This window comes from Oncorhynchus mykiss, chromosome 21, assembly GCF_057628025.1.
Source record: "Oncorhynchus mykiss isolate SJ-2025 chromosome 21, ASM5762802v1, whole genome shotgun sequence".
Classification (NCBI taxonomy): Eukaryota; Metazoa; Chordata; class Actinopteri; order Salmoniformes; family Salmonidae; genus Oncorhynchus; species Oncorhynchus mykiss.
Genome location: NC_143042.1, coordinates 54,282,119 through 54,309,554, shown reverse-complemented (window position 1 = coordinate 54,309,554; position 27,436 = coordinate 54,282,119). Strand labels below are relative to the sequence as shown.

General features: G+C 41.8%; 1 protein-coding gene across 1 annotated transcript; it reads right to left on the bottom strand.

Annotated features, from left to right (window-relative positions):
- Nucleotides 1–761: 761 nt before the first annotated feature.
- LOC110500904 (uncharacterized) lies at nucleotides 762–27,436 on the bottom strand. Its single transcript, XM_090213382.1, has 14 exons — nucleotides 27,291–27,436; nucleotides 13,974–14,030; nucleotides 13,813–13,869; nucleotides 9,785–13,686; nucleotides 9,594–9,655; nucleotides 9,361–9,509; nucleotides 6,383–9,208; nucleotides 4,356–4,771; nucleotides 4,031–4,095; nucleotides 3,767–3,951; nucleotides 2,533–2,738; nucleotides 2,342–2,403; nucleotides 2,104–2,252; nucleotides 762–1,628 (listed from the first exon to the last, which is right to left on the bottom strand). The coding sequence occupies exons 1-14, from the start codon at nucleotides 27,292–27,294 to the stop codon at nucleotides 1,537–1,539; spliced, it is 8,232 nt and encodes a 2,743-aa protein (XP_090069508.1). The 5' UTR covers nucleotides 27,295–27,436; the 3' UTR covers nucleotides 762–1,536.

Sequence of the window (27,436 nt, the reverse complement as noted above, 5' to 3'; positions counted from 1 at the left end):
GAAGTAGTGGTTCCCCCCTGCGGAAATACATGGGTAGCCATGTGTAACCCCCCCTATAATAGCCTTTGCCGTGTAGAATAGAGAATTGAGTACAGATCTATATATTTTCCATCAGGAAAACTGTAACTAAATGCGGTGCCTCAGATGAAAGAATCAACGGAAAAAGCTCACAACTGCGGAGGACAGCAGAGAGAGGGATGGTGGGATTTGTGTGATGCATAAACACAATCAGAGGTTCAAGCACTCGCTGTAATCAGCAGGTTAGAAAGAGTACACAACCATTCTAGGAGGCACTCTATCACAAATGTGCTCATTTGATCTTTCCCTGCTCCAAACAGCGCGGTGGTGAGTCAATCGGCACGTATAATCTAGGCAAGCAGTGAGGAGCGCACATAACAATACAGGCTCCAGACATCACAAGCCAGCAAAAAAGAAACCCATGAAACAAGTTACACACACTCATAAACACACAACCTCGGGTGAAGGATAGCTGTCGGCTATATTAGACACGATTTACCGTTCTTTGTGCAGCTTCAAACGTCGAACAAAGTTGGAAATTGTTGCGCCTCCGTCTGTAATTTTCTTCCCGCATGTTGCAATCCGTTTTTTGTTGATACAGCGTCATCTTTATATACGAAAATAATAATTGCAGGTATCATCGTTCCAAGGGCTCCATCTGAATTCACCCGCCGACGTTTTTGATTAGCTGCTGTCCGATTTCAAACTGTAATCCGTTAAATGAAGAGTAGATGCCTGCACACTTTTTTTTTAACAGCATAATGTTTTAATGTTTGGGCTTGGGGAGGGTATCAAGTCAGGTCAAGTCATAAGGCTCAAGTCCAAGTCAAGTCACGAGTCATTGGTGTTAAAGTCAAAGTCGACTTGTGACTTGAGTCTGACTCGAGTCCAAGTAATGTGACTCACGTCCACAACTCTGATGAGGACCATTGAAGAAATAATTACATGTTTATGGTATAACAGAATGAAAACTACATTGACAACAGTTTAAATTGTAGAACATTTTGCTCCAAAGGGCCTTATTTAAATCAGTTATCCAGGTTTCACTGGTTAAGTCGAAATAAAAAATAAAATATTTATCTCGTTAGTTCATATCAGCAAACAGAGTGAATCAACGTTTTAGTTCATATCAGCAACAGAGTGATTAAATGTTTTTAGTTCATATCAGCAACTGAACGAATCAAAAATAGCCTTAAGTACATATTAAATCAAACATTATTTTTCATTGCATGGAAATAACATCGACTTATGACGGAAACCCATACACTTACACATTTTGATTGAATAGGCAGTAATTATATTACATCATTGTGTTCAACTGCCACAAATAGTGTATCTTATGTCAGCTTTACAAGACTTGATTTCATTTTTGGACACTATTCAAATCATGGGTGGAATTGGGCTAGGGGTTGGAATGTGTGGGAAGTTCTCAAAGTGAAAATATGACTACACACACTATTTCGTTCTGCTGCTTGCCAGTGAGTGAAATAGTGTTTTTAGTGGGCGTTGCCACTGAGACTAATGCTGGCTTGACAGTAGCAGCGACAGAACCACCAGAAAGAATGCTGTGCAGAGACTGGTCTTGCTGCTTATTCCACTTGAGGTCACGGCTGGGATGGAAAGAGAAAAAGGGAAACATGTTCAAATGAAAATAGGAAGAGTGTTTGTTGCCCCGTAATGTGATGAGTGAGACAGCTGGTTTGCTAAATACAACTGGAACGCAACTCGTAAATTATTGATTTGTGTAGAGATAATGGCATATGATACAATGGCGAAGAAAATACAATAATTATATGTCAGACAATACAGTGGGGCAAAAAAGTATTTAGTCAGCCACCAATACTTATTTTCCTCCATATTTTGCTAATAAATTCATAAAAAATCCTACAATGTGATATTCTGGATTTTTTTTCTTTCTAATTTTGTCTGTCATAGTTGAAGTGTACCTATGATGAAAATTACAGGCCTCTCTCATCTTTTTAAGTGGGAGAACTTGCACAATTGGTGGCTGACTAAATACTTTTTTTTGCCCCACTGTATATTTATTTAACTTATAATAGAATACAAATAAATAAATTAGTTAACCTGTGTCGTTGACTCTCACTGAGGTGGGGTCAATGTTGAAAGCTGTGATTTTTTGAGCGGCATTTATTAAAACAGTGCCAATCTCCATGGAATTTGGGACAGAGGAGGATCTGAATGCTAAATTCATAGTATTGATGATGGATCCAGAGCTGGGAACAAATGAGAGATAACATGTTAGATAGAAAGTAAGATCAATTTATATCAACATACAAAATGTAATGCAAAAAAAAATAATCACCTGAATTCTGTCACAGTCAAACTGTTGAAAGAGGTGAAAGCTGATCGATAGAAAGGATCAAGCTGGAATGCAAAACAAGAAACAGATGAAGTTTAAACAAACAACTTCCTGTTGATTAAAAGCTGACTATGTAACTGTATTCTACCCCTTTCAATAGGACATTCACATCTTCATTGTTTTGGGAGGCTCACCTGAGTTCTAATCAGTAATGCTCGGGTTTGAAAGGCCTGAGAAGATGTGTTTGATAGGTCAGAGGTAAATGTCTCTCCACTGGACCGGAACACCACAGTCACCTTAGTGAGTGGCACAACGGTAGTTTCAGTGGTTGTAGTTGTGATGATAGCAGTAGTGATGACAGGAGTAGCCGTTGTAGTTGTGTTGTTATTTGTGGTGGGCACTTTGAAGTCAAAAGAGCAGAAAAGTTACTGTACAAGCTAATGCTTTGTCTATGCACATCTATGCTGTACAAGCTAATGCTTTGTCTATGCACGTCTATGCTGTACAAGCTAATGCTTTGTCTATGCACGTCTATGCTGTACAAGCTAATGCTTTGTCTATGCACGTCTATGCTGTACAAGCTAATGCTTTGTCTATGCACGTCTATGCTGTTGTAACAGTTCAAATTTAAACCGTCCCCTCGCCCATACCCGGGCGCGAACTAGGGACCTTCTGCACACATCAACAGTCACCCTCGAAGCATCGTTACCCATCGCTCCACAAAAGCCGCGGCCCTTGCAGAGCAAGGGGAACTACTACTTCAAGGTCTCAGAGCAAGTGACGTCACTGATTGAAACGCTATTTAGCGCCCACGCTAACTAAGCTAGCCGTTTCACATCCGTTACACTGTACAAGCTGATGCTTTACACTGTCTGTTCTGTGTTTGATTTTTTGATTCTTCACTTAATTTTTTCTTTAAAAATATTTATATTTTTTGGGGCGTGGTTGCTCCAACTAGGTATTGCTTGTACTGCTTATTTGTTGTCTTGTATAGAAAATAAATAAAATAATTGTTCACACAAATAGCTAGCTGCAGCAGTTCCATTCTCTCAGGTACCTGGGCTCTAACACTAACCTGGAGTAGAGTTCTGGCTGCACTTTGAATGACTGAGGGTTACTTTTTATTTTTGTACCTTGTTTATTTTTGGACGTTTGGACACCTCCCTGCCCCTCCCCCCAATTTGTCATGAAAAAAGTAGTGTAGTTCCAGTAGTTAGCTACACGGCAAGAAATGTAATTAACTACTGAAAACACTAATTAGATATGAATTCGGTGCAACTACCACCAAGCTACTGCTAAATGTAGTTAAATTATTAGTTGAGCTACATGTATATATGTAAGAATTAAATGTAACACTCAGATTTTATTCAACACTGGAGAAATTGCTGTGTATAATCGTTTTCGTTCACCCAACTTGGTTTTACTCACCTTGAACAATGATGGTGGTAACATCCACAGAGAGGTTGCCAAAGGTAATGTTTGGATTGGCAACTGCTTCTTTCAGTGTATCCCTAATGTCAGTAACCTCAGGGACAGATTGAGTGGAGGTCTCGTTGAACACCAGTTGGACCTCCGCCTGTGTTTCTGCATCCATACGGGAATGGAAAATAGGTCTGCAAAAGGTCACAAAAGGTTATGAACAGTGGCATGCCAAAGGTTAAAAGAATAGAATAGAACAGAATGGAATATTACGTGAATCCAAGAACAATCGTCCGGATGAAAAGGATCCCATATTTTGCCTTGTAGATCACATCAAACTGTAAGGAATGGTACAAACAGGAGAACATTTGAATGATTTAACACACACAAAAACATTTCTATATATTCCTATCCACATAGCTAAGCCCTACTTATCTATTTAAGATAGACATTGAGGAATATAAATAGATCTGTAGTGATGGAGACTTATTGTCGCCTGATTTAAAACAAATAAAATATGTAGATTTTCCAACAATCGCCATACGTTATTGATGGTCATACACCCAATATGAACAAACTCTGAATTTCTAGGACTTACCACTGCAGTAATAGTTATTGCAAGTTCTTGGAATTGTGTACTTTTAGGGTCATTTAAAGCTTCTACAAACACTTGTTGTATGACGAAAGACACCAGTGGAGCAGGTTGAAGATGTGCAGTTGTAGTTGTTGTTGTTGCAGTTGTTGTTGTTGCTGTACTAGTAGTAGTAATAGGTGTTGTAGTAGTGGTTGTTGCGTTGGTTGTTGTAGTTGAAGCTGTGCTGGTTGTTGACAGTGGTGATGTTGTCCTTGACACTGTAGTTGTGGGGGCCACATATGTAGTGGTTGTAGTTGTGGGTCTCGTTGTAGGAACGGTAGCAGGAACAGGGACAGGTTCTCCAGTTGTTGTGGTGGTAGTACCAGCCACAGTGGTAGTAACAGAAGTTGTAGGAGGAACAGAACTTGTTGCAGGAGAAGCTAAGTTAAAACATAAAATGGACATTTCAACATCTCTTTAAGGCTGTGTGGCAGTATAACACAGTCATCGTAACAGATGGGAGTATAACATGATGCTCTTACATTGACAACTAAATCGTCATATGTTGGTCTTTTATGTAATTCACTGTAAACAGGCTTCCTGATCATTTCACATGAACCACTTCAACTGAAAACCATTTCTGAAGTATACAGTACATTTGGAAATTCAGACCCCTTAACTTTATCCCAGATTTTGTTACGTTACAGCCGTATTCTGAAATGGATTAAATACGTTTTTTTTCCCCTCATTAATCTTCACAAAATACCCCAGAATGACAAAGCGATAGCAGGTTTTAAAGAAATGTTTAAAAATGTATTACAAAATAAACTGAAATACCTTATTTACATAAGTATGCGGAACCTTGCTATGAGACTCGAAACTTAGCTCAGGTATATCATTTTTCCATTGACCATCTTTGAGATATTTCTACAACTTGATTGGAGTCCATCTGTGTTAAATTTAATTGATTGAACATTACATAATTGTGTCAACAGCATTTAAGGTCCCCAAGAACACAGTGGCCTCTTACATGGAAGAAGTTTGGAACAGAAGGACAGCCATCTCGGTAGAGTGACCAGATCGAAGCCACTCCTCAGTAAAAGGCACATGACAGCCCACTTGGACTCCGAAAGACTCTCAGACCATGAGAAACAAGATTCTCTGATCTGGTGAAACCAGGAATGAACTCTTTGGATTAAAGGCCAAACGTCACGTCTGGAGGAAATCTGGTACCGTCCCTACAGTACAGCATGGTGGTGGCACCTTAATTCTTTGTGGGTTGTTCAGTGACATGGACTGGGAGACTAGTCAGGATCGAGGGAAAGATGAAAGGAGTGAAGCACAGAGAAATCCTTGATGAAACCTGCTCCAGAGCGCTCAGGACCTCAGACTGGGGAGAATGTTCACCTTTCAACAGGACAATTACCCTAAGCACACAGTCAAGACAATGCAGGAGTGGCTTTGGGATAAGTCTCTTAAAGTGGCCAATCCATAGCCCTGACTTGAACCTTTTGAATATCTTTGGAGAGACCTTAAAATAGCTGTGCAACGACGCTCCCCATTCAACCTGACAGAGCTTGAGAGGATCTGCAGAGAAGAATGGGAAGAACTCGCCAAAAACAGGTGTGCAAAGCTTGTAGCATCATACTCAAGAAGACTCAAGGCTGTAATCACTGCCAAAGGTGCTTCAACAAAGTACTGAGTAAAAGGTCTGAATACTTAGGGTATATAAATGTAATATTTCAGTTTATAATTTTTTATAAATTTGCTAAAAAACTGTTTTTGCTTTGTCATTATGGGGTATTGTGTGTAGATTGATGACGGGGAAATCAATTTAGAATGAGGAACGTAACAAAACATGGAAAAATTCAAGGGTTCTCAATACTTTCCGAATGCACTGTAGATGCTACAAACACAGGGTTAGCTGCATTAGAACGAGAAGAACTGTGATATTCTGATATAAAACACTCACATTAACAACATGTGTATTACAGAGCACAAGCAGGCAAAACAGCTGAAATGTTCGTAATTTGTTGTCGTTGTCGTCCTACCAGTGACGGGTGAAGGGAGTTCTCCAGTTGTTGTCGACCCACCAGTTACAGTTGAATTGGGTTCATCAGTAGATGCCGACACAACAGTGATGAATGTATTTGGAGCCGTTGTAATCTCTGTTGTCAATGCACCTGTTACGGTTGTAATGGGTATATCTGTAACCGTTACAGTCGACACACCAGTGATGGTTGTAGTGGGTTCAGCAGTTGTTGTGGACACAACAGTGATGGTCGTAGTGGGTTCACTAGTAGTTGTCGATGCATCAATGACGGTTGTAGTGGGTTCACCAGTTGTCGTCAACACACCCATGACGGTTGTAGTGGGTAATGCAGTAACAGTAGTTGTTGGTGCATCACTTGTTGTCGACACACCAGTGACGGCTGTAGTGGCTGCTGCTCTAACCGTTGTTGCCGACACACCTGTGATGCTTGTAGTAGTTGCTGCAGTAACAGTAGTTGTGGATTCGTAACTTGTCGACACACCAACAACGGCTGAAGTAGGTTCACCAGTTGTTGATGCTCCAGTGACATTTGTTGGGCGTGCAGCTGTAAACTTTGTTATCGACACACCAGTGACTGTTGAAGTAAGTTCACCAGTTGTTGATGCTCCAGTGACATTTGTTGGGCGTGCAGCTGTAAACTTTGTTGTCGACACACCAGTGATGGTTGTAGTGGGTTCGCAAGTTGTTGTCGACAGCCCAGTGATTGTTGTAGTGGGTTCACCAGTTGTCGTCAACACACCCATGACGGTTTTAGTGGGTGCTGCAGTAACAGTAGTTGTTGGTGCATCACTTGTTGTCGACACACCAGTGACGGCTGTAGTTGGTGCCACTGTAACCGTTGTTGTTGATGAATCAGTGAGAGTTGTAGTGGGTGCAGCTGTTGTAGTAGTTGTTGATGCACCACTCATTGTTGACATACCAGTGATGGTTGCAGTGGGTTCACCAGTTGTTGTTGATGAATCAGTTTTGGTTGTAGTGGGTTCACCAGTTGTTGTCGACAAACCCGTGACAGCTGTAATGGGTACTTCTGTAAACGTTGTTTTCAACACACCTGTGATGGTTGTAGTGGGTTCAGCAGTTGTTGTCGACACACGAGTGACGGTCGTATTGGGTTCACCGAATGTTGTCAATGGACCAGTAATGGTTGTCATGGGTTCACTAGTAGTTGTCGATGAACCAGTTACTGTTGTCGTCAACACACCCATGACGGATGTAGTGGGTTCACCAGGTTTTGTCGACATACCAGTGATGGTTGTAGTGGGTTCACCAGGTTTTGTCGACATACCAGTGATGGTTGTAGTGGGTTCACCAGGTTTTGTCGACATACCAGTGATGGTTGTAGTGGGTTCACCAGGTTTTGTCGACATACCAGTGATGGTTGTAGTGGGTTCACCAGGTTTTGTCGACATACCAGTGATGGTTGTAGTGGGTTCACCAGGTTTTGTCGACATACCAGTGACAGTTGTAGTGGGTGCAGCTGTAAACGTTGTTGTCAACACACCAGTGATGGTTGTAGTGGGTTCACCAGTTGTTGTCGACACACCTGTGATGCTTGTAGTAGTTGCTGCAGTAACAGTAGTTGTGGATTCGTAACTTGTTGTCGACACACCAGTGACGGCTGAAGTAGGTTCACCAGTTGTTGTTGATGCCCCAGTGACGTTTGTAGTGGGTTCAGCTGTAAACTTTGTTATCGACACACCAGTGATGGTTGAAGTAAGTTCACCAGTTGTTGTTGATGCTCCAGTTACATTTGTTGGGCGTGCAGCTGTAAACTTTGTTGTCGACACACCGGTGATGGTTGTAGTGGGTTCGCAAGTTGTTGTCGACAGCCCAGTGATTGTTGTAGTGGGTTCACCAGTTGTCGTCAACACACCCATGACGGCTTTAGTGGGTGCTGCAGTAACAGTAGTTGTTGGTGCATCACTTGTTGTCGACACACCAGTGACGGCTGTAGTTGGTGCCACTGTAACCGTTGTTGTTGATGAATCAGTGAGAGTTGTAGTGGTTGCAGCTGTTGTAGTAGTTGTTGATGCACCACTCATTGTTGACATACCGGTGACAGTTGTAATGGGTACTTCTGTAAACGTTGTTTTCAACACACCTGTGATGGTTGTAGTGGGTTCAGCAGTTGTTGTCGACACACGAGTGACGGTCGTATTGGGTTCACCGAATGTTGTCAATGGACCAGTAATGGTTGTCATGGGTTCACCAGTAGTTGTCGATGAACCAGTTACTGTTGTCATCAACACACCCATGACGGATGTAGTGGGTTCACCAGGTTTTGTCGACACACCAGTGATGGTTGTTGTGGGTTCACCAGTTGTTGTCGACATACCAGTGACAGTTGTAATTGGTACTGCTGTAACCGTTGTTGTCAACACACCAGTGATGGTTGTAGTGGGTTCACCAGATGTTGTCAATGGACCAGTAATGGTTGTCATGGGTTCACTAGTAGTTGTCGTCAACACACCCATGACGGTTGTAGTGGGTGCTGCAGTAACAGTAGTTGTGGATTCGTAACTTGTTGTCGACACACCAGTGACGGCTGAAGTAGGTTCACCAGTTGTTGTTGATGCTCCAGTGACGTTTGTAGTGGGTTCAGCTGTAAACTTTGTTACCGACACACCAGTGACTGTTGTAGTGGATTCACTAGTTAATGTCAATGTTTCAGTGGGTTCACCAGTTGTTGTTGATGAATCAGTGATGGTTGTAGTGGGTTCAGAAGTTATTGTTGATGAATCAGTTATGGTTGTAGTGGGTTCACCAGTTCTTGTCGATAAGCCACTCGTTGTTATTGCACTGGTAAGAGTTTTTGTGGCTTCAGCTGTAACAGAAAAAGGAAACACGATCAAATGAAAATACGACGAGTGTTTGTTGCCCTGTAATGTGATTAGTGACACAATGGTGTACAAAATGCACGGCAAACAAACTGTTCATTTACCAAATATATATAATATAATAAATACATGTGTTTACCTGTGCTGATGACCGTCACTGAGTTGGGGTCAATTTCCAAAGCTGTGATGTTTTGAGCAGCATTTATCAAAACAGTGCCAATCTCTGCGATATTAGGGACCGAAGGGGAGCTGAATGCTACATTTACAGTATTGATGATGGATCCAGAGCTGGGAACAAATGAGAGATAACATGTTAGATAGAAAGTGAGATCAATTTAAATCAACACACAACATGTAATACAAAAAAATCACCTGAATTCTGTCACATCCAAACTGTTGAAAGAGGTGAAAGCCGATCGATAGAAAGGTTCAAGCTGGAATGCAAAACAAGAAACAGATTATTTTTAAACAAACAACTTCCTGTTGATTAAAAGCTGAGTGTGTTACTATATTCTATCCCTCTCGTTTGGACATTCACATCTTCATTCTTTTAGGAGGCTCACCTGAGTTTTAATCAGTAATGCTCTTGTTTGAAAGGCCTGAGATGATGGGTTTGATAGATCAGAGGTAAATGTCTCTCCTCTGGACCTGAACACCACAGGAACCCTAGTGATTGCAACAGCGGTAGTTGCAGTTGTCGTGGCTGTGACGATGGCAGTAGTGATGACAGGAGTAGCCGTTGTCGTTGTGTTGACATTTGATGCACTAGTGACGGTTGTTGTGGGTGCAGCTGTAGCCGTTGTTGCTGATGTACCAGTGACGGATGTAGTGGGTGACGCTGTAACCATTTTTGTCAACACACTAGTGAATATTGTAGTGGGTTCACCAGTTGTTGTCAACACACCAGTGTCGGTTGTAGTGGGTTCACCAGTTGTTTTTGTTGACTCAGTGACGGATGTAGTGGGTTCACCAGCTGTAGTTGATGAATCAATTACGGTTGTAGTGGGTTCAGAAGTTGTTGTTAATGAATCAATGACAGTTGTAGTGGGTTCACCAGTTGTTGTCGACCCACGAGTGACAGTTGTAGTGGGTTCACCAGTTGGTGTCAACCCACGAGTGACAGTTGTAGTGGGTTCACCAGTTGTTGTTGATGCCCCAGTAACAGTTGTAGTGGGTTCACCCGTTGTTGTTGATGCCCCAGTAACAGTTGTAGTGGGTTCACCAGTTGTTGTCGACCCACGAGTGACAGTTGTAGTGGGTTCACCAGTTGTTGTTGATACTACAGTGACAGTTGTAGTGGGTTCACCAGTTGTTTTTGTTGACTTAGTGATGGTTGTAGTGGAAGAACCAGCTGTTGTTGATGATACAGTAACAGTTGTAGTGGGTTCACCAGTTGTTGATGACACAGCAGTGACTGTTGATGTGGGTTGAACAATTGTTTTGATTGACTCAGAGATGGTCATAGTGGGTTCACCAGTTGTTGTAGATGAACCAGTGACTGATCTAGTTTGTTCACCAGTTGTTTTTGTAGACTCAGTGATGGTTGTAGTGGGTTCACCAGTTGTTGTTGATGGCAAAGTAACAGTTGTAGTGGGTTCACCAGTTGTTGTTGATGCCCCAGTAACAGTTGTAGTGGGTTCACCAGTTGTTGTTGATGCCCCAGTAACAGTTGTAGTGGGTTCACCAGTTGTTGTCGACCCACGAGTGACAGTTGTAGTGGGTTCACCAGTTGTTGTTGATACTACAGTGACAGTTGTAGTGGGTTCACCAGTTGTTTTTGTTGACTCAGTGATGGTTGTAGTGGAAGAACCAGCTGTTGTTGATGAAACAGTAACAGTTGTAGTGGGTTCACCAGTTGTTGATGACACAGCAGTGACTGTTGATGTGGGTTGAACAATTGTTTTGATTGACTCAGAGATGGTCATAGTGGGTTCACCAGTTGTTGTAGATGAACCAGTGACTGATCTAGTTTGTTCACCAGTTGTTTTTGTAGACTCAGTGATGGTTGTAGTGGGTTCACCAGTTGTTGTTGATGGCAAAGTAACAGTTGTAGTGGGTTCACCAGTTGTTGTTGACTCAGTGATGGTTGTAGTGGGTCCACCAGTTGTTGTTGATGAACCAATGATAGTTGTAGTGGGTTCACCAGTTGTTTGTGTTGACTCAGTGATGGTTGTGGTGGGGTCACCAGTTGTTGTCAATGCACCTGTTAATGTTGTAATTGGTACATCTGTCACCATTGTTGTCGACACACCACTGAGGGTTCTAGTGGGTTCACCAGTTGTTGTCGACACAGCAGTGACTGTCGTAGTGGGTTCACCAGTTGTTGTCGATGCCCCAGTAACAGTTGTAGTGGGTTCAACAGTTGTTGGCGACACAGCAGTGACTGATCTAGTTTGTTCACCAGTTGTTTTTGTTGACTCAGTGATGGTTGTAGTGGGTTCACCAGATGTTGATAACACACCAGTGACTGTTGATGTGGGTTGAACAATTGTTTTGATTGACTCAGAGATGGTCATAGTGGGTTCACCAGTTGTTGTAGATGAACCAGTGACTGATCTAGTTTGTTCACCAGTTGTTTTTGTAGACTCAGTGATGGTTGTAGTGGGTTCACCAGTTGTTGTTGATGGCAAAGTAACAGTTGTTGTGGGTTCACCAGTTGTTGTTGACTCAGTGATGGTTGTAGTGGGTCCACCAGTTGTTGTTGATGAACCAATGATAGTTGTAGTGGGTTCACCAGTTGTTGTCGACCCACGAGTGACAGTTGTAGTGGGTTCACCAGTTGTTGTCGACCCACGAGTGACAGTTGAAGTAAGTTCACTAGTTGTTGTTGATGCTCCAATGACAGTTGTTGTTGTGGGTGACGCTGTAACCGTTGATGTCAATCTACCAGTGACGTTTGTAGTTGGTTCGTCCGTTGTTGTCGACACACCAGTGACTGGTGTAGTGGATTCACTAGTTATTGTCAATGTTTCATTGGGTTCACCAGTTGTTGTTGATGAATCAATGATGGTTGTAGTGGGTTCACCAGTTACTATCGACACATCAATGATGGTTGTAGTGGGTTCACCTGTTGTTGTTGACACACCAGTGACTGTTGATGTGGGTTGAACAGTTGTTTTTGTTACCTCAGAGATGATTGTAGTGGGTTCACCAGTTGTTGTTGATGCCCCAGTAACAGTTGGAGTGGGTTCACCTGTTGTTGTTGATGCCCCAGTAACAGTTGTAGTGGGTTCACCAGTTGTTGTTGATGCCCCAGTAACAGTTGGAGTGGGTTCACCTGTTGTTCTCGGTGCATCAATGACAGTTGCAGCTGCATCTGTTTTTGTCGACAACACCAGTGATGGTTGTAGCGGTTTCACTGGCAGTAGTTGTTGCATCAGTGACGCTTGTTGTGGGTTCACTAGTTGTTTTTGGTGACTCATTGACGGTTGTAGTATTTTCACCAGGGGTTCTGGATGATGCAAAAACGATTGTAATTGGTTCACCAGTTGTTCTGGATGAAACAGTGACAGTTTTAGTGGGTTCACCAGTTGTTGTCGATGACTCAGTGGTAGTTTTAGTGGGTTCACCAGTTGTTGTTGTTGACTCAGTGGTAGTTTTAGTGGGTTCACCAGTTGTTGTCGATGACTCAGTGGTAGTTTTAGTCGGTTCACCAGTTGTTGTCGTTGACTCAGTGGTGGTTTTAGTGGGTTCACCAGTTGTTGTTGTTGACTCAGTGGTAGTTTTAGTGGGTTCACCAGTTGTTGTCGATGACTCAGTGGTAGTTTTAGTCGGTTCACCAGTTGTTGTCGTTGACTCAGTGGTGGTTTTAGTGGGTTCACCAGTTGTTGTTGTTGACTCAGTGGTAGTTTTAGTGGGTTCACCAGATGTTGTTGATGACTCAGTGGTGGTTTTAGTGGGTTCACCAGTTGTTGTCGTTGAATCAGTGGTGGTTTTAGTGAGTTCACCAGTTGTTGTTGTTGACTCAGTGGTAGTTTTAGTCGGTTCACCAGTTGTTGTTGTTGACTCAGTGGTAGTTTTAGTGGGTTCACCAGTTGTTGTCGTTGACTCAGTGGTAGTTTTAGTGGGTTCACCAGTTGTTGTCGTTGACTCAGTGGTAGTTTTAGTGGGTTCACCAGATGTTGTTGATGACTCAGTGGTGGTTTTAGTATGTTTACCAGTTGTTGTCGTTGACTCAGTGGTGGTTTTAGTGGGTTCACCAGTTGTTGTCGTTGAATCAGTGGTAGTTTTAGTCGGTTCACCAGTTGTTGTTGTTGACTCAGTGGTAGTTTTAGTGGGTTCACCAGTTGTTGTCGTTGACTCAGTGGTAGTTTTAGTAGGTTCACCAGTTGTTGTCGTTGAATCAGTGACGGCTGTAGCGGTTCACCAGTTTTTGTCATTGCATCAATGACCATTTTATTTGGTTCACCAGTTGTTTTTGATAACTCGGTGATGGTTGTAGTGGCTGTGGCTTTAACAGTAGTTGGTGATGCAGCGTTGACGGTTGTTGTGGGTTCACCAGTTACTATCGACGCATCAATGACAGTTGTAGTGGGTTGACCAGTTGTAGTCAATGCATCAGTTACGGTTGTAGTGGGTTCATCAGTTGTTGTTGATGCATCATTGACGGCTGTAACGGTTGCGGTTGTAGGATTCATTGTAATGACCACTATTGTTCAGCAAAAAAAAAATAATATTTTATTAAAATAATAACAATGACGTCATTGATATATATTCCAAAATGTCTAATTCTGTTGAATACACATCCCTTACCCATTAGAAGGAGCGCTTGGTATAAACTCATCATATGTGTTCTTTGAGAATTATGATCTAAAGACATAAATATACAATACAATGGATTTGGTTAAAGCACAACAACTGTTCAAAATGGGAGAGGTAAAACTAATACCATGAAAATATGACCTACAGTGCCTGTTACGTATTAGCTACCTCCACATATAAACTGCTCCATCACTAGCTCAACGCAAATATCGTCACGACTTCCACCGAAGTCGGCTCCTTTCCTTGTTTGGGCGTCATTCGGCGGTCGACGTCACCGGCCTTCTAGCCATTGCCGCTCCATTTTTCATAGTTCCATTTGTTTTGTCTTGTCACACCTGGTTTACATTCCCTAATCACATTGTATATATATATATTCCTCTGTTACCCCCCCATGCCCTTGTTGGAATTGTTTTGTTACATGTTCAGTGTGATGCGCCAGGCTGGTTGTAAGTATTCACACCCCTGAGTTAAATGTTTATTTATTTATTTATTTCACCTTTATTTAACCAGGTAGGCAAGTTGAGAACAAGTTCTCATTTACAATTGCGACCTGGCCAAGATAAAGCAAAGCAGTTCGACAACACAGAGTTACACATGGAGTAAAACAAACAGTCAATAATATAGTAGAAAAATAAGTCTATATACGATGTGAGCAAATGAGGTGAGATAAGGGAGGTAAAGGCAAAACAAAAAGGCCATGGTGGCGAAGTAAATACAATATAGCAAGTAAAACACTGGAATGGTAGATTTGCAGTGGAAGAATGTGCAAAGTAGAAATAAATAATGGGGTGCAAAGGAGCAAAATAAATCAATAAATCAATACAGTAGGGGCAGAGGTAGTTGTTTGGGCTAAATTATAGGTGGGCTATGTACAGGTGCAGTAATCTGTGAGCTGCTCTGACAGTTGGTGCTTTAAGCTAGTGAGGAAAATAAGTGTTTCCAGTTTCAGAGATTTTTGTAGTTCGTTCCAGTCATTGGCAGCAGAGAACTGGAAGGAGAGGCGGCCAAAGGAAGAATTGGTTTTGGGGGTGACCAGAGAGATATACCTGATGGAGCGCGTGCTACAGGTGGGTGCTGCTATGGTGACCAGCGAGCTGAGATAAGGGGGGACTTTACCTAGCAGGGTCTTTTAGATGACCTGGAGCTAGTGGGTTTGGCGATGAGTATGAAGCGAGGGCCAGCCAATGAGGGAATCACCTTTGACAGCGATTACAGCTGTGTGTCTTTCTGGGTAAGTCTCAAAGAGCTTTGCACACCTGGATTGTACAATATTTGCACATTATTCTTAAAAAAAATATTCAAGCTCTGTCAAGTTGGTGGTTGATAATTTGGAATTTTATTAGGATCCCCGTTAGCTGTTGCGAAAGAAGCAGCTACTCTTCCTGGGGTCACACAAAACATAAAACATGACATAATACAGAACAAGAACAGCTCAAGATCAAAACTACATGCATTTAAAAATGGCACGTAGCCATTTTATATAAAACAGTATATAAACATATCAATATATACACACAAACTATCTAGGTCAAATAGTGGAGAGACGTAGTGCCGTGAGGTGTCCCTTTTATCTGTTTTTTTAAACCAGGTTTGCTGTTCAATTTATCATATGAGATGGAAGGAAGTTCCATGTAATGGCTCTATATAATACTGTACGTTTTCATGAATTTAATCTGAATTTGGGGACAGTGAAAAGACCCCTGGTGGTATATATAGTGGGGTTAAGTATGTGTTCCATATAAGACTGCTAGATCATTGCTAGACAGCCATAGATATTCAAGGCAAATTAAGTCAAAACAGTAACTAGGCCACTCAGGAACATTCAATGTCGTCTTGGTAAGCAACTCCAGTGTACTGTCTACTTGGCCTTGTGTTTTAGGTTATTGTGTCATGCCCTGATCTGTTTCACCTGTCTTTGTGATTGTCTCCATCCATCTCCAGGTGTCACCTGTTTTCCCCATTAGTCCCATGGTATTTATTCCTGTCTTCTCTGTTTGTCTGTTGCCAGTTCGTCTTGTCTTGTCAAGTCAACCAGCGTGTTTTTCTGCGCTCCTGCTTTTTCCTTATCTCCATTTTTTTCTAGTCCTCCCAGTTTTGATCCTTTCCTGCCCTGACCTTGAGCCTGCCTGCCACTCTGTACCTCCTGGACTCTGACCTGGTTTATGACATTTGCCTGTCCACAACCTGTCTCTTGCCTGCCCCTTGGATTATAATAAATATCAGAGACTCGAACCATCTGCCCCCCGTGTCTGCATCTGGCTATCGCCCTGTATAGATACATATTGTCCTGCTGAAACATGAATTTGTCTTCTGGAAAGCAGGCTGAACCAGGTTTTCCTTTAGGATTTTGCCTGTGCTTAGCTCTATTCCGTTTATTTTTATCCTAAAAAACTCCCTAGTCCTTGCCGATGACAAGCATAAGCACAACACGATACAGCCACCACCATGCTTGAAAATATGAAGAGCGGTACTCAGTGATGTGTTGTGTTGGATTTTCTCGAAACATAAAGCTTTGTATTCAGGACATAAATTACATTTCTTTGCAAATGAGCAGTTTTACTTTTGTGCCTAATTGCAAACAGGATGCATGTTTTGGAATATTTGTAATCTGTACAGGCTTCCTTCTTTTCACTCTGTAATTTAGATTAGTATTGTGGATTAACTACAGTGTTGTTGATCCATCCTCAGTGTTGTCCTTACCACAGCCGTTAAACCCCCTAGAGTCAATGTCCATACCCCCACGGAAATCGAATTAGCATAATAAAACAACTCTTCATACAAAGCTCTACAGCAGAGTCTCACAACTCAATCGCTGGTTGAAAACTGTTTTCTGCCCCTCCCAAAATATGGAATTTGTAGATAATTGGTCCTCTTTCTGGGACTCACCCACAAACAGGACCAAGCCTTGCCTGCTGAGGAGTGACGGACTCCATCCTAGCTGGAGGGGTGCTCTCTTCTTATCTACCAACAGAGACAGGGCTCTAACTCCTCTTGCTCCACAATGAAATAGGGTGCAGGCCAGGCCTGCCAGCTTAGTGGAGTCTGCCACTAGCACAGTCAGTGTAGTCAGCTCATCTATCCCCATTGAGACCGTGTCTGTGCCTCGACCTGGGTTGGGCAAAACTAAAACATGGCGGTGTTCGCCTTAGCAATCTCACTAGGATAAAGACCTTGTCTATTCCTATTATTTTTGCAAGAGATCGTGATACCTCACATCTCAAAATAGGGCTACTTAATGTTAGATCCCTTACTTCAAAGGCAATTATAGTCAATGAACTAATCACTGATCATAATCTTGATGTGATTGGCCTGACTGAAACATGGCTTAAGCATGATGAATTTACTGTGTTAAATGAGGCCTCACCCCCTGGCTACACTAGTGACCATATCCCCCGTGCATCCCGCAAAGGTGGAGGTGATGCTAATATTCCGATAGCAAATTTAAAAAATAATGACGTTTTCATCTTTTGAGCTTCTAGTCATGAAATCCATGTAGCCTACTCAATCACTTTTTATAGCTACTGTTTACAGGCCTCCTGGGCCATATACAACGTTCCTCATTGAGTTCCCTGAATTCCTATCGGACCTTGTAGTCAGAGCAGAGGGTGGGTTTTGTCCAACATGTCACTGGACCTACTCATGTCACAGTCATACTCTGGACCTAGTTTTGTCCCATGGAATAAATGTTGTGGATCTTAATGTTTTTCCTCATAATCCTGGACTATCGGACCACCATTTTATTACATTTGCAATTGCAACAAATAATCTGCTCAGACCCCAACCAAGGAGCATCAAAAGTCGTGCCATAAATTCACAGACAACACAAATATTCCTTGATGCCCTTCCAGACTCCCTCTGCCTACTCAAGGACATCAGAGGACAAAAATCAGTTAACCACCTAACTGAGGAACTCAATTTAACCTTGCGCAATACCCTAGATGCAGTTGCACCCCTAAAATCTAAAAACATTTCTCATAAGAAACTAGCTCCCTGGTATACAGAAAATACCCGAGCTCTGAAGCAAGCTTCCAGAAAATTGGAACGGAAATGGCGCCACTCCAAACTGGAAGTCTTCCGACTAGCTTGGAAAGACAGTACCGTGCAGTATCGAAGAGCCCTTACTGCTGCTCGATCATCCTATTTTTCCAACTTAATTGAGGAAAATAAGAACAATCCGAAAAAAAGCAGCATTCCCCAAGTGAGGATGGCTTTCACTTCAGCAGTAATAAATTCATGAACTTCTTTGAGGAAAAGATCATGATTATTAGAAAGCAAATTACGGACTCCTCTTTAAATCTGCGTATTCCTCCAAAGCTCAGTTGTCCTGAGTCTGCACAACTCTGCCAGGACCTAGGATCAAGAGAGACACTCAAAGTGTTTTAGTACTATATCTCTTGACACAATGATGAAAATAATCATGGCCTCTAAACCTTCAAGCTGCATACTGGGCCCTATTCCAACTAAACTACTGAAAGAGCTGCTTCCTGTGCTTGGCCCTCCTATGTTGAACATAATAAACGGCTCGCTATCCACCGGATGTGTACTTTTGTAGCTGAAAATGACTTTTGAAACGGCTGATTTTTTAAATGGAATATCTACATAGGCGTACAGAGGCCCATTATCAGCAACCATCACTCTTGTGTTCCAATGACACGTTGTGTTAGCTAATCCAAGTTTATCATTTTAAAAGGCTAATTGATCATTACAAAACCTTTTTGCAATTCTGTTAGCACAGCTGCAAACTGTTGTCCTGATTAAAGAAGCAATAAAACTGGCCTTCTTTAGACTAGTTGAGTATCTGGAGCATCAGCATTTGTGGGTTCTTTGTTTCTGACTCAAAATGGCCAGAAACAAAGAACTTTCTTCTGAAAGTCTATTCTTGTTCTGAGACATGAATCCCCGGTCATCCCTACTCCCTCTGATCTGGAGGACTCGCTAAACAGAGAACATCCCCGGTCATCCCTACTGCCTCTGATCTGGAGGACTCACTAAACAGAGAACATCCCCGGTCATCCCTGCCCCGGTCATCCCTACTGGAGGACGCCCTCTTTCTGACTTTCTTTATATTTATGCATATTTTTAATACTAAATGTTATCTGATCTTCGACCAAAACCTAATATTAGATAAATGGAACCTGCTTTTACAAATCAGACTAAAAATGTATACTTATTTTATTTATTGAAGGAAAAACGTTATGCAACACCCAATTCCCCTGTGTGAAAAAGTATTTGTCCCCTTTACACTCAATAACTGGTTGTGACACCTTTTGCTACAATGACTGCAACCAAACCCTTCCTGTAGCTTTATCAGTCTCTCACATCACGTGGAGGAATTTTGGACCGTTCTTGCATGCAGAAATGCTTTCACTCAGCGACATTTGTGGGTTTTCAAGCAGGAACTGCTGGTTTCAAGTCCTGCCACAACATCTCAATTGGGATCAGGTCTGGACCTTGAAGCGATTCATGATGACAGAAGTGAGTGATAGTCATTTAGATCAGGGTCGGTGGCCCTGTGTTTTCCCGTGAAACGGGCAAAGACTGTGTTTAGATTGTCTGGGAGCGAGGTGTTGGTGTCTGCGATGTGGCTGGCTTGCCCTTTATAATCATTCGGTGATTGTGTGGAGTCCCTGACACACACGTTTCGTATCTGAGCTATTGAATTGCGACTCCACTTTGTCCCTGTACTGTTGTTTAGCCTCTTTGATTGCGGTGGTGTACTTTGCACCAGTGGTGGAAAAATACTTTAGAGTTCTACTTAAGTCATTTTTTGCTATCTGTACTTTACTTTTTGTATTTTTGGCAACTTTTACTTTTACTTCACTACATAAAATAAAATAAATATTAAAATAATCCATACATTTTCCCTGAAAACCAAAAGTATTCGTTACATTTTGATAGGAATATGGTCCAAACATAGACTTGTCAAGAGAACATCCCCGGTCATCCCTACTGCCTCTGATCTGGAGGACTCACTAAACAGAGAACATCCCTGGTCATCCCTACTGCCTCTGATCTGGTGGACTCACTAAACAGAGAACATCCCTGGTCATCCCTACTGCCTCTGATCTGGTGGACTCACTAAACAGAGAACATCCCTGGTCATCCCTACTGCCTCTGATCTGGTGGACTCACTAAACAGAGAACATCCCTGGTCATCCCTACTGCCTCTGATCTGGTGGACTCACTAAACAGAGAACATCCCTGGTCATCCCTACTGCCTCTGATCTGGAGGACTCACTAAACAGAGAACATCCCTGGTCATCCCTACTGCCTCTGATCTGGTGGACTCACTAAACAGAGAACATCCCTGGTCATCCCTACTGCCTCTGATCTGGAGGACTCACTAAACAGAGAACATCCCCGGTCATCCCTACTGCCTCTGATCTGGTGGACTCACTAAACAGAGAACATCCCTGGTCATCCCTACTGCCTCTGATCTGGAGGACTCACTAAACAGAGAACATCCCTGGTCATCCCTACTGCCTCTGATCTGGAGGACTCACTAAACAGAGAACATCCCTGGTCATCCCTACTGCCTCTGATCTGGTGGACTCACTAAACAGAGAACATCCCCGGTCATCCCTACTGCCTCTGATCTGGTGGACTCACTAAACATAGAACATCCCCGGTCATCCCTACTGCCTCTGATCTGGTGGACTCACTAAACAGAGAACATCCCTGGTCATCCGTACTGCCTCTGATCTGGAGGACTCACTAAACAGAGAACATCCCCGGTCATCCCTACTGCCTCTGATCTGGAGGACTCACTAAACACAAATGCTTTGTTTGTAAATTATGTCTGAGTGTTGGAGTGTGCCCCTGGCTATCCGTCAATAAAAAATAAACAACAAATTGTGCCGACTGGTTTCCTTAACATAAGGCATTTGAAGTGATTTATACTTTTACGTTTGACACTTAAGTACATTTTAGCAATTCCATTTACTTTTGATACTTAAGAATATATAAAACCAAATACTTTTAGACTTTTACTCAAGTGGTATTTTACTGGGTGACTTTCACTTTTACTTGAGTCATTTTCCATTAAGTTATCTTTTCTTTTACTCAAGTATGACAACCAATAATCGAGGATCCCCCAAAATGTTGGTTGTCTTAAATAGATATCATTAAAATGTTTTCATGCTTGTGTTTATCAACACAAATATTTATGATCAAAAACAATTACACTAAAAATTAAATAAACGTATCATAGTAAAAATGTGTATACTCAAGAAAAGTTGACGCCACCTCATTTCACTGTCCAAACAAAAATAAACATTCTAACAAAAATAAGCAGTGACTCAGCACTTTTCCCTGGTTTCCAACATGGTTTCCATTTGTTTGATGGAATTCTATTCGCTCCGTTCCAGACATTATTATGAGCCGTCCTCCACTGCTTGAAAGGCTGGTCATTGCTCACATCAACGCCATCATCCTTTGCACCCTGGACCCACTCCAATTCGCATACTGCCCCAACAGATCCGCAGATGACGCAATCTCTATTGCACTGCACACTGCTCTTTCCCATCTGGACAAGAGGGATACCTATGTGACAATGCTGTTCATAGACAACAACTCAACATTCAACACCATAGTGCCCTCCAAGCTCATCACTAAGCTAAGGACACTGGGACTGAACACATCCCTCTGCAACTGGATCATGGCTTTCCCGAAGACCGCCCCCTGGTGGTTAGGACATGCAATACCACATCTGCCATGCTGACCCTTTACACGGGGGCCCCTTAAGGGTGCGTGCTTAGTCCCCTCCTGTACTCCCTGTTCACCAACGACTGCTTGGCCTCGCAGGACTCCAAAACCACGATTAAGTTTTCCGATGACACACCGGTGGTAGGCCTGATCACCGATGATGACGAGTCAGCCTATAGGGTATGAGTGTGCTGACATGGCCATACTCGTACTCATATCCGTAAATTGACAGTTAATGGTCGGATTGGATGATACTCCTGATCTGACACCCCTTCAAATGACTGGATTTGGCTATTTCACCCACACCCATTGCTGACAGGTTTATAAAATTGAGCACACAGCCATGCAATCTCCATAGACAAACATTGGCAGTAGAGTGGCCTTACTGAAGAACTCATTGACTTTCAACGTGGCACCATCATAGGATGCCTCCTTTTCAACAAGTCAGTTTAAAAAATGTCTGCCCTGCTAGAGGTTCCTCAGTCAACTGTAGGTGCTATTATAGTGGAAACCTCCAGGAGCTAAATTGGCTCAGCCACGAAGTGGTAGGCCACACAATCTCACAGAACGTGACCGTCGAGTGCTGAAATGCGTAGAAATCATCTGTCCTCGGTTGCAACACTCCAGGAAGCAACGTCAGCACTGTTTGTCGGGATCTTCATGAAATGGGTTTCCATGGAAGAGCAGCAGCACGCACACAAGCCTAAGATCATCATGCGCAATGCCAAGCATTGATGTAAAGATCGCCGCCATTGTATTCTGGAGCAGTGGAAACGCGTTCTTTGGAGTGACGAATCACGATTCACCATCTGGCAGTCAGACGAATGAATCTGGGTTTGGCGGATGCCAGGAGAACGCTACCTGCCCCAATGCATAGTGCCAACTGTAATGTTTGGTGGAGAAGGAATATGTAGTGAGGGCCAGCCAACGAGAGCATACAGGTCGCAGTGGTGGGTAGTTTATGGGGCGTTGTGGCACCCCCATAGAGACTGCCAGAGGTCTGGACAACAGGCCCTCTGATTTGACACACTGAACTCTATCTGAGATGTAGTTGGTGAACCAGGCGAGGCAGTCATTTGAGAAGCCAAGGCTGTTGAGTCTGCCGATAAGAATGCTGTGATAGACAGAGTAGAATGCATTGGACAGGTCGATGAAGACGGCTGCACAGTAGTGTCTTTCATCGATGGCGGTAATGATATCGTTTAGGACCTTGAGCGTGACTGAGGTGCACCCATTACCAGCTCGGAAACCAGATTGCATAGTGTAGAAGGTACGGTGGGATTCAAAATGGTCGTGATCTGTTTGTTAACTTGGCTTTCGAAGATTTCAGAGGGCAGGGCAGGATGGATATAGGTCTATAACAGTTTGGGTCTAGAGTGTCTCCCCCTTTGAAGAGGGGGATGACCGCGGTAGCTTTCCAATCTTTGTGGATCTCAGATGATACGAAAGAGAATAGAATAGGCTTTTAAGAGGGGTTGCAACAATTTTGGTGGATAATTTTTGAAAGAGAGGGTCCAGATTGTGTAGCCCAGCTGACTTGTAGGGATCCAGATTTTGCAGCTCTTTCAGGACATCAGCTGTCTGGATTTGGGAGAGGGAGGGGGGGGGGGGGGGGGGGGGGGGGCTTGGGCAAGTTGCTGTGGGGTGTGCTGTGCTGAGATGTTGGCTGGGTAGAAAGCATTGCCAGCCATAGGAAAATGCTTATTGAAATGATCGATTATCGTAGATTTATCGGTGGTGACAGTGTTTCCTATCCTCAGTGGTGCTCTTATTCTCCATGGACTTTACAGTGTCCCAAAACGTTTTGGAATTAGTGCTACAGGATTAAAATTTATGTTTGAAAAAAGTAGCCTTAGCTTTCCTAACTGACTGAGTATATTGGTTCCTGACTTCCCTTGGTTCCTGACTTGTATTCGATGCTAATGCAGAACGTCACAGGATGTTTTTGTGCTGGTCAAGGGCAGTCAAATCTGGGGTGAACCAAGGGCTATATCTGTTCTTAGTTCTACATTTTTTGAATGGTGCATGCTTATTTAAGATGGTGAGGAAAGCACTTTTAAAGAGCAACCAGGCATCCTCTACTGACGGGATGAGGGTGAATGGGGTCTATAAAAGGTGGCAACTGTGAGAGACTTGTTTCTGGATAGGTGTATTTTATGTAACTTATGAGCTGTGTCGTGACGTGAATATCATTAATCTGATGACTGTTATTTATTTAATCAACTAATTATGTTTAATTGTTACTCGAATAAATTAATCATGTAACAATTAACTCATTAGAAATTTGGGGAACCATGGGAATAGTTGTTTAACGAGTTACTATCTCCCGACTTAAACTCTAAAGATATATGGATATCTCTTACATAAATAACAGTCAATTATTAATTATTACCTCATCAGTCTCATTCTGAACATCGTAGACCTCATGATATCTGCAAGAACCCTAGTCCTTTTGAAAATTCAGTACTAAACGAAACTGATTTAATAATTTATTTATTAACTAACTAAATAATAACAGAATACACAAGTACACTTACATGAGATAAAAGTCCCTAGTGGACTGACACGATATGATGGCTTGTTACACAATGGAAAGGAGTGTGGGGAAAGATGAAGAGAGGGAGAGACAAAGAGAGTCAATTTATCGTACATACATATGGAAGTTACGCTCACAGAAATATGAAAACTTAGCACCCTAACCACGTTCATTCGGATTAGAAATACAATATATGTTTTCCTGTAGATGTCTTTCTCTGTCGCCTCTCTGTCGAACTCGATCGGTCCTATGGTGAAGTTATCGAGGGATGTAAGAATCTGGTTTGTCCACCAGAGGTCATAATGTCCTTTCCAGTAAAGCTTTTCTGGTCTTGGAGTGTTCGTTGGAATAGATACTTCAGGCGTACCCACGGTTGTATCAGAGTCTATCGTCAATGTTCTATGAGTACTTTTTCATACACAGCTGAAGACTGTGAATGTGCTGGTCTAGTCTTTAGTCTTTACTCGTCTTGAGAGTTTCAGAGCTTCTAACAATTTTGTGACATTGGGCTCACACCGTCGTCTACTTGGTCTCTAGAGTTTGAAACACCTTTTATGCACTCTGGCCATGCTGGCACAAACTCTGAGCTCACTGTGGCGTGGCTACTGACTGGGCAGAAGTTTAGATGAAAAATAATTCTCATTTAGAAGGCTAAAATCTTCACAAAAGTATTGTCATACTTAATAATCATATATTTTATACAACATTTAGTTGCAAACCTGACAGCTCGAATGTGTACATCTTCAGAGATACAGGTATTTAGCTATACCATCATTAATGACATCACAAAATAAATAACACTTTGACAGAATTATTCTTTAAGTCCCAACTGACCTTTTCCCACATTTTGGTGGCAAGAGTCTCTCTGTAACAAAGGGAGTTTTACCTTCACAATACTGCAGGGCAATTTAGAGAAAGTTCTCTATAATTTTACGACCGGTTGTGAAGTCATAAAACCGTCCATAATCCCTCTCTCCCTGCTCTCCTGTGGGAGAGAGGGGGGGGGGGGGATCTGTCAATCTGTCCCCCATGTGCCTAGCTGATCTGGCACCTTTGATCCTCGCCAAGGAAGGAGTGTCATGACAGTGGCGCAATGTCGACCGGTGGTGATCTTGCTATTCTACACATTTTGACATGATGCACTTTTAAAACCAATTTGCTGCTATTCAATTTTTTTGAATAAATTTACCAACATTTCTTCAAACCTGTTTTTGCTTTATCATTATGGGGTATTGTGTGTAGATTGATGAAGAAAAACATGTATTTAATCAATTTTAGAATAAAAGTCAAGGGATCTGAATACTTTCTTACTGCATCTCATGTTTCAACCACTGTAGCTATAGCTTAAGATATAGAACAATTCAACATTAATGAATTGAGACAGCCTTCAGCTAACTGAGTTCTGCAGTTATCCTAATAGATACATTTTCCCCCCTTAATCATATGACAATCAACTTTTACCAGTTGAATGTAGACACAAATATAATACTTTTCTTGTATTACACATTTTCTGAAATATTGTATTTAAAATGAAAAATTATGCGATATCTAATTAAATAAGAACATATTTGCATATACCGGAAATCCATTAATCTGGACACTGAAAGAAGTCAGCCTAAATATTTTGGTTTAATTTTGTGAAGACATTCCAAGGAGTGGACTTTAAACCAGCAGATTATGGATGAATACTTTTTAAATCTCTAAATACAAAAACATATATTATTTTTTTAGCATTTTTTTGTTGTTGCATTTTTTCAAATGTTATATTGAATACAAATTTGACAACATATAAACAATTCCCTCAGTTAAAGTCTGACGACTGATCCAATGAACCATTGCATTTCTGTTGAAAATATTGTTTTCAGACTGCCCAAATGCGCCTAACTGGTTTATTAATAACTTTTCCAGTTCATAACTGTGCACTCTCCTCAAACAATAGCATGGTATTATTTCACTGTAATATCTACGGTAAATTGGACAGTGCAGTTAGATTAACAAGAATTTAAGTTTTATGCCAATTTCAGATGTCCTGTTAAATTTTCTTGTTACTTACAACCTCATGCTAATTTGCATTAGCCTACGTTAGCTCAACCGTCCCGTGGGGGACCCACCGATCCTGTAAAGGTTTTTAATGTGTGGGGGTACAGGTTAGTCGAGGTTATTTGTATATATAGGTAGGTGTAAACTGATAATAAACAGCGAGTAGCAGCAATGTAAAAACAAAGGGTGGGGGGTCAATGCAAATAGTCAGGGTGGCCATTTGATTAATTGTCCAGCATTCTTATGGCTTGGGGGTAAAAGCTGTTAAGGAACATTTTGCACATAGACTTGGCGCTCCGATACCGCTTACCGTATAGTGTTTGTTTACATTTACTTTACAGAATTGGAAAAACAAGCATATATTTTGCATCTCATGGGCTACGACAGTTGAACTAAGCTCATGGGGCATTTATTAGTTAAACTCTTTAAAAATCAACAGGTTTACATCATTCATTTATAGGTCAAAAAATGAATGTTGCAACTGCAGTTTGCTCCTAAACCCAAAATACAATGTTTAGGAGCACCAGAATAAAACAAATTAAGATTGAGATATATCCTAGATTGGATCTATATGAATCCTAGTTACTTTTGAAGCTCATCTCCATTTTCTTTCTGTGCCACCACAGGTTTGCGTACTACTGAGGCTGAAGGACAGCGAAGAAATCCTTACAACATTTATTATCTGAGCAATTTCTTTCTTCTTCTAGGGGCACCGGTGCTGCCAAAATAATAATAGTTTCAGGTAGCACAGCAACATGTGTAGGAGCATATGTTCCCAAAACGGTAGCACACTGTAGATCACTGATAAGTAGATGCACTTTTTTTTTTATTTCAGCCTGTGGTGGTTGGCCATAAAAAAAAACAAGCGATATTCTATGAATTAACGCCATTAATCATTTCAAAGGTACTGTAAATAATGCATAAGGACCCTTTTCTATATGATTGACAGAAAATGTATTTCAAAGTGAGTTTACAGAAGAAAAAAAATTACAAATGTGGCTTATTATAATGAATATTTAAATACTTACCCATTATCGTGAAATAAAAATTCTGTTGATTCTAAAATGTCTTATTGGTTGATTTGATAATTTATTTGACGAGAGCTACACCAAGTTATATGTATCCAGTATCTATAGTGCAATATTCAGAAGTTCAGGAGTAGTTTGTCTTAGAA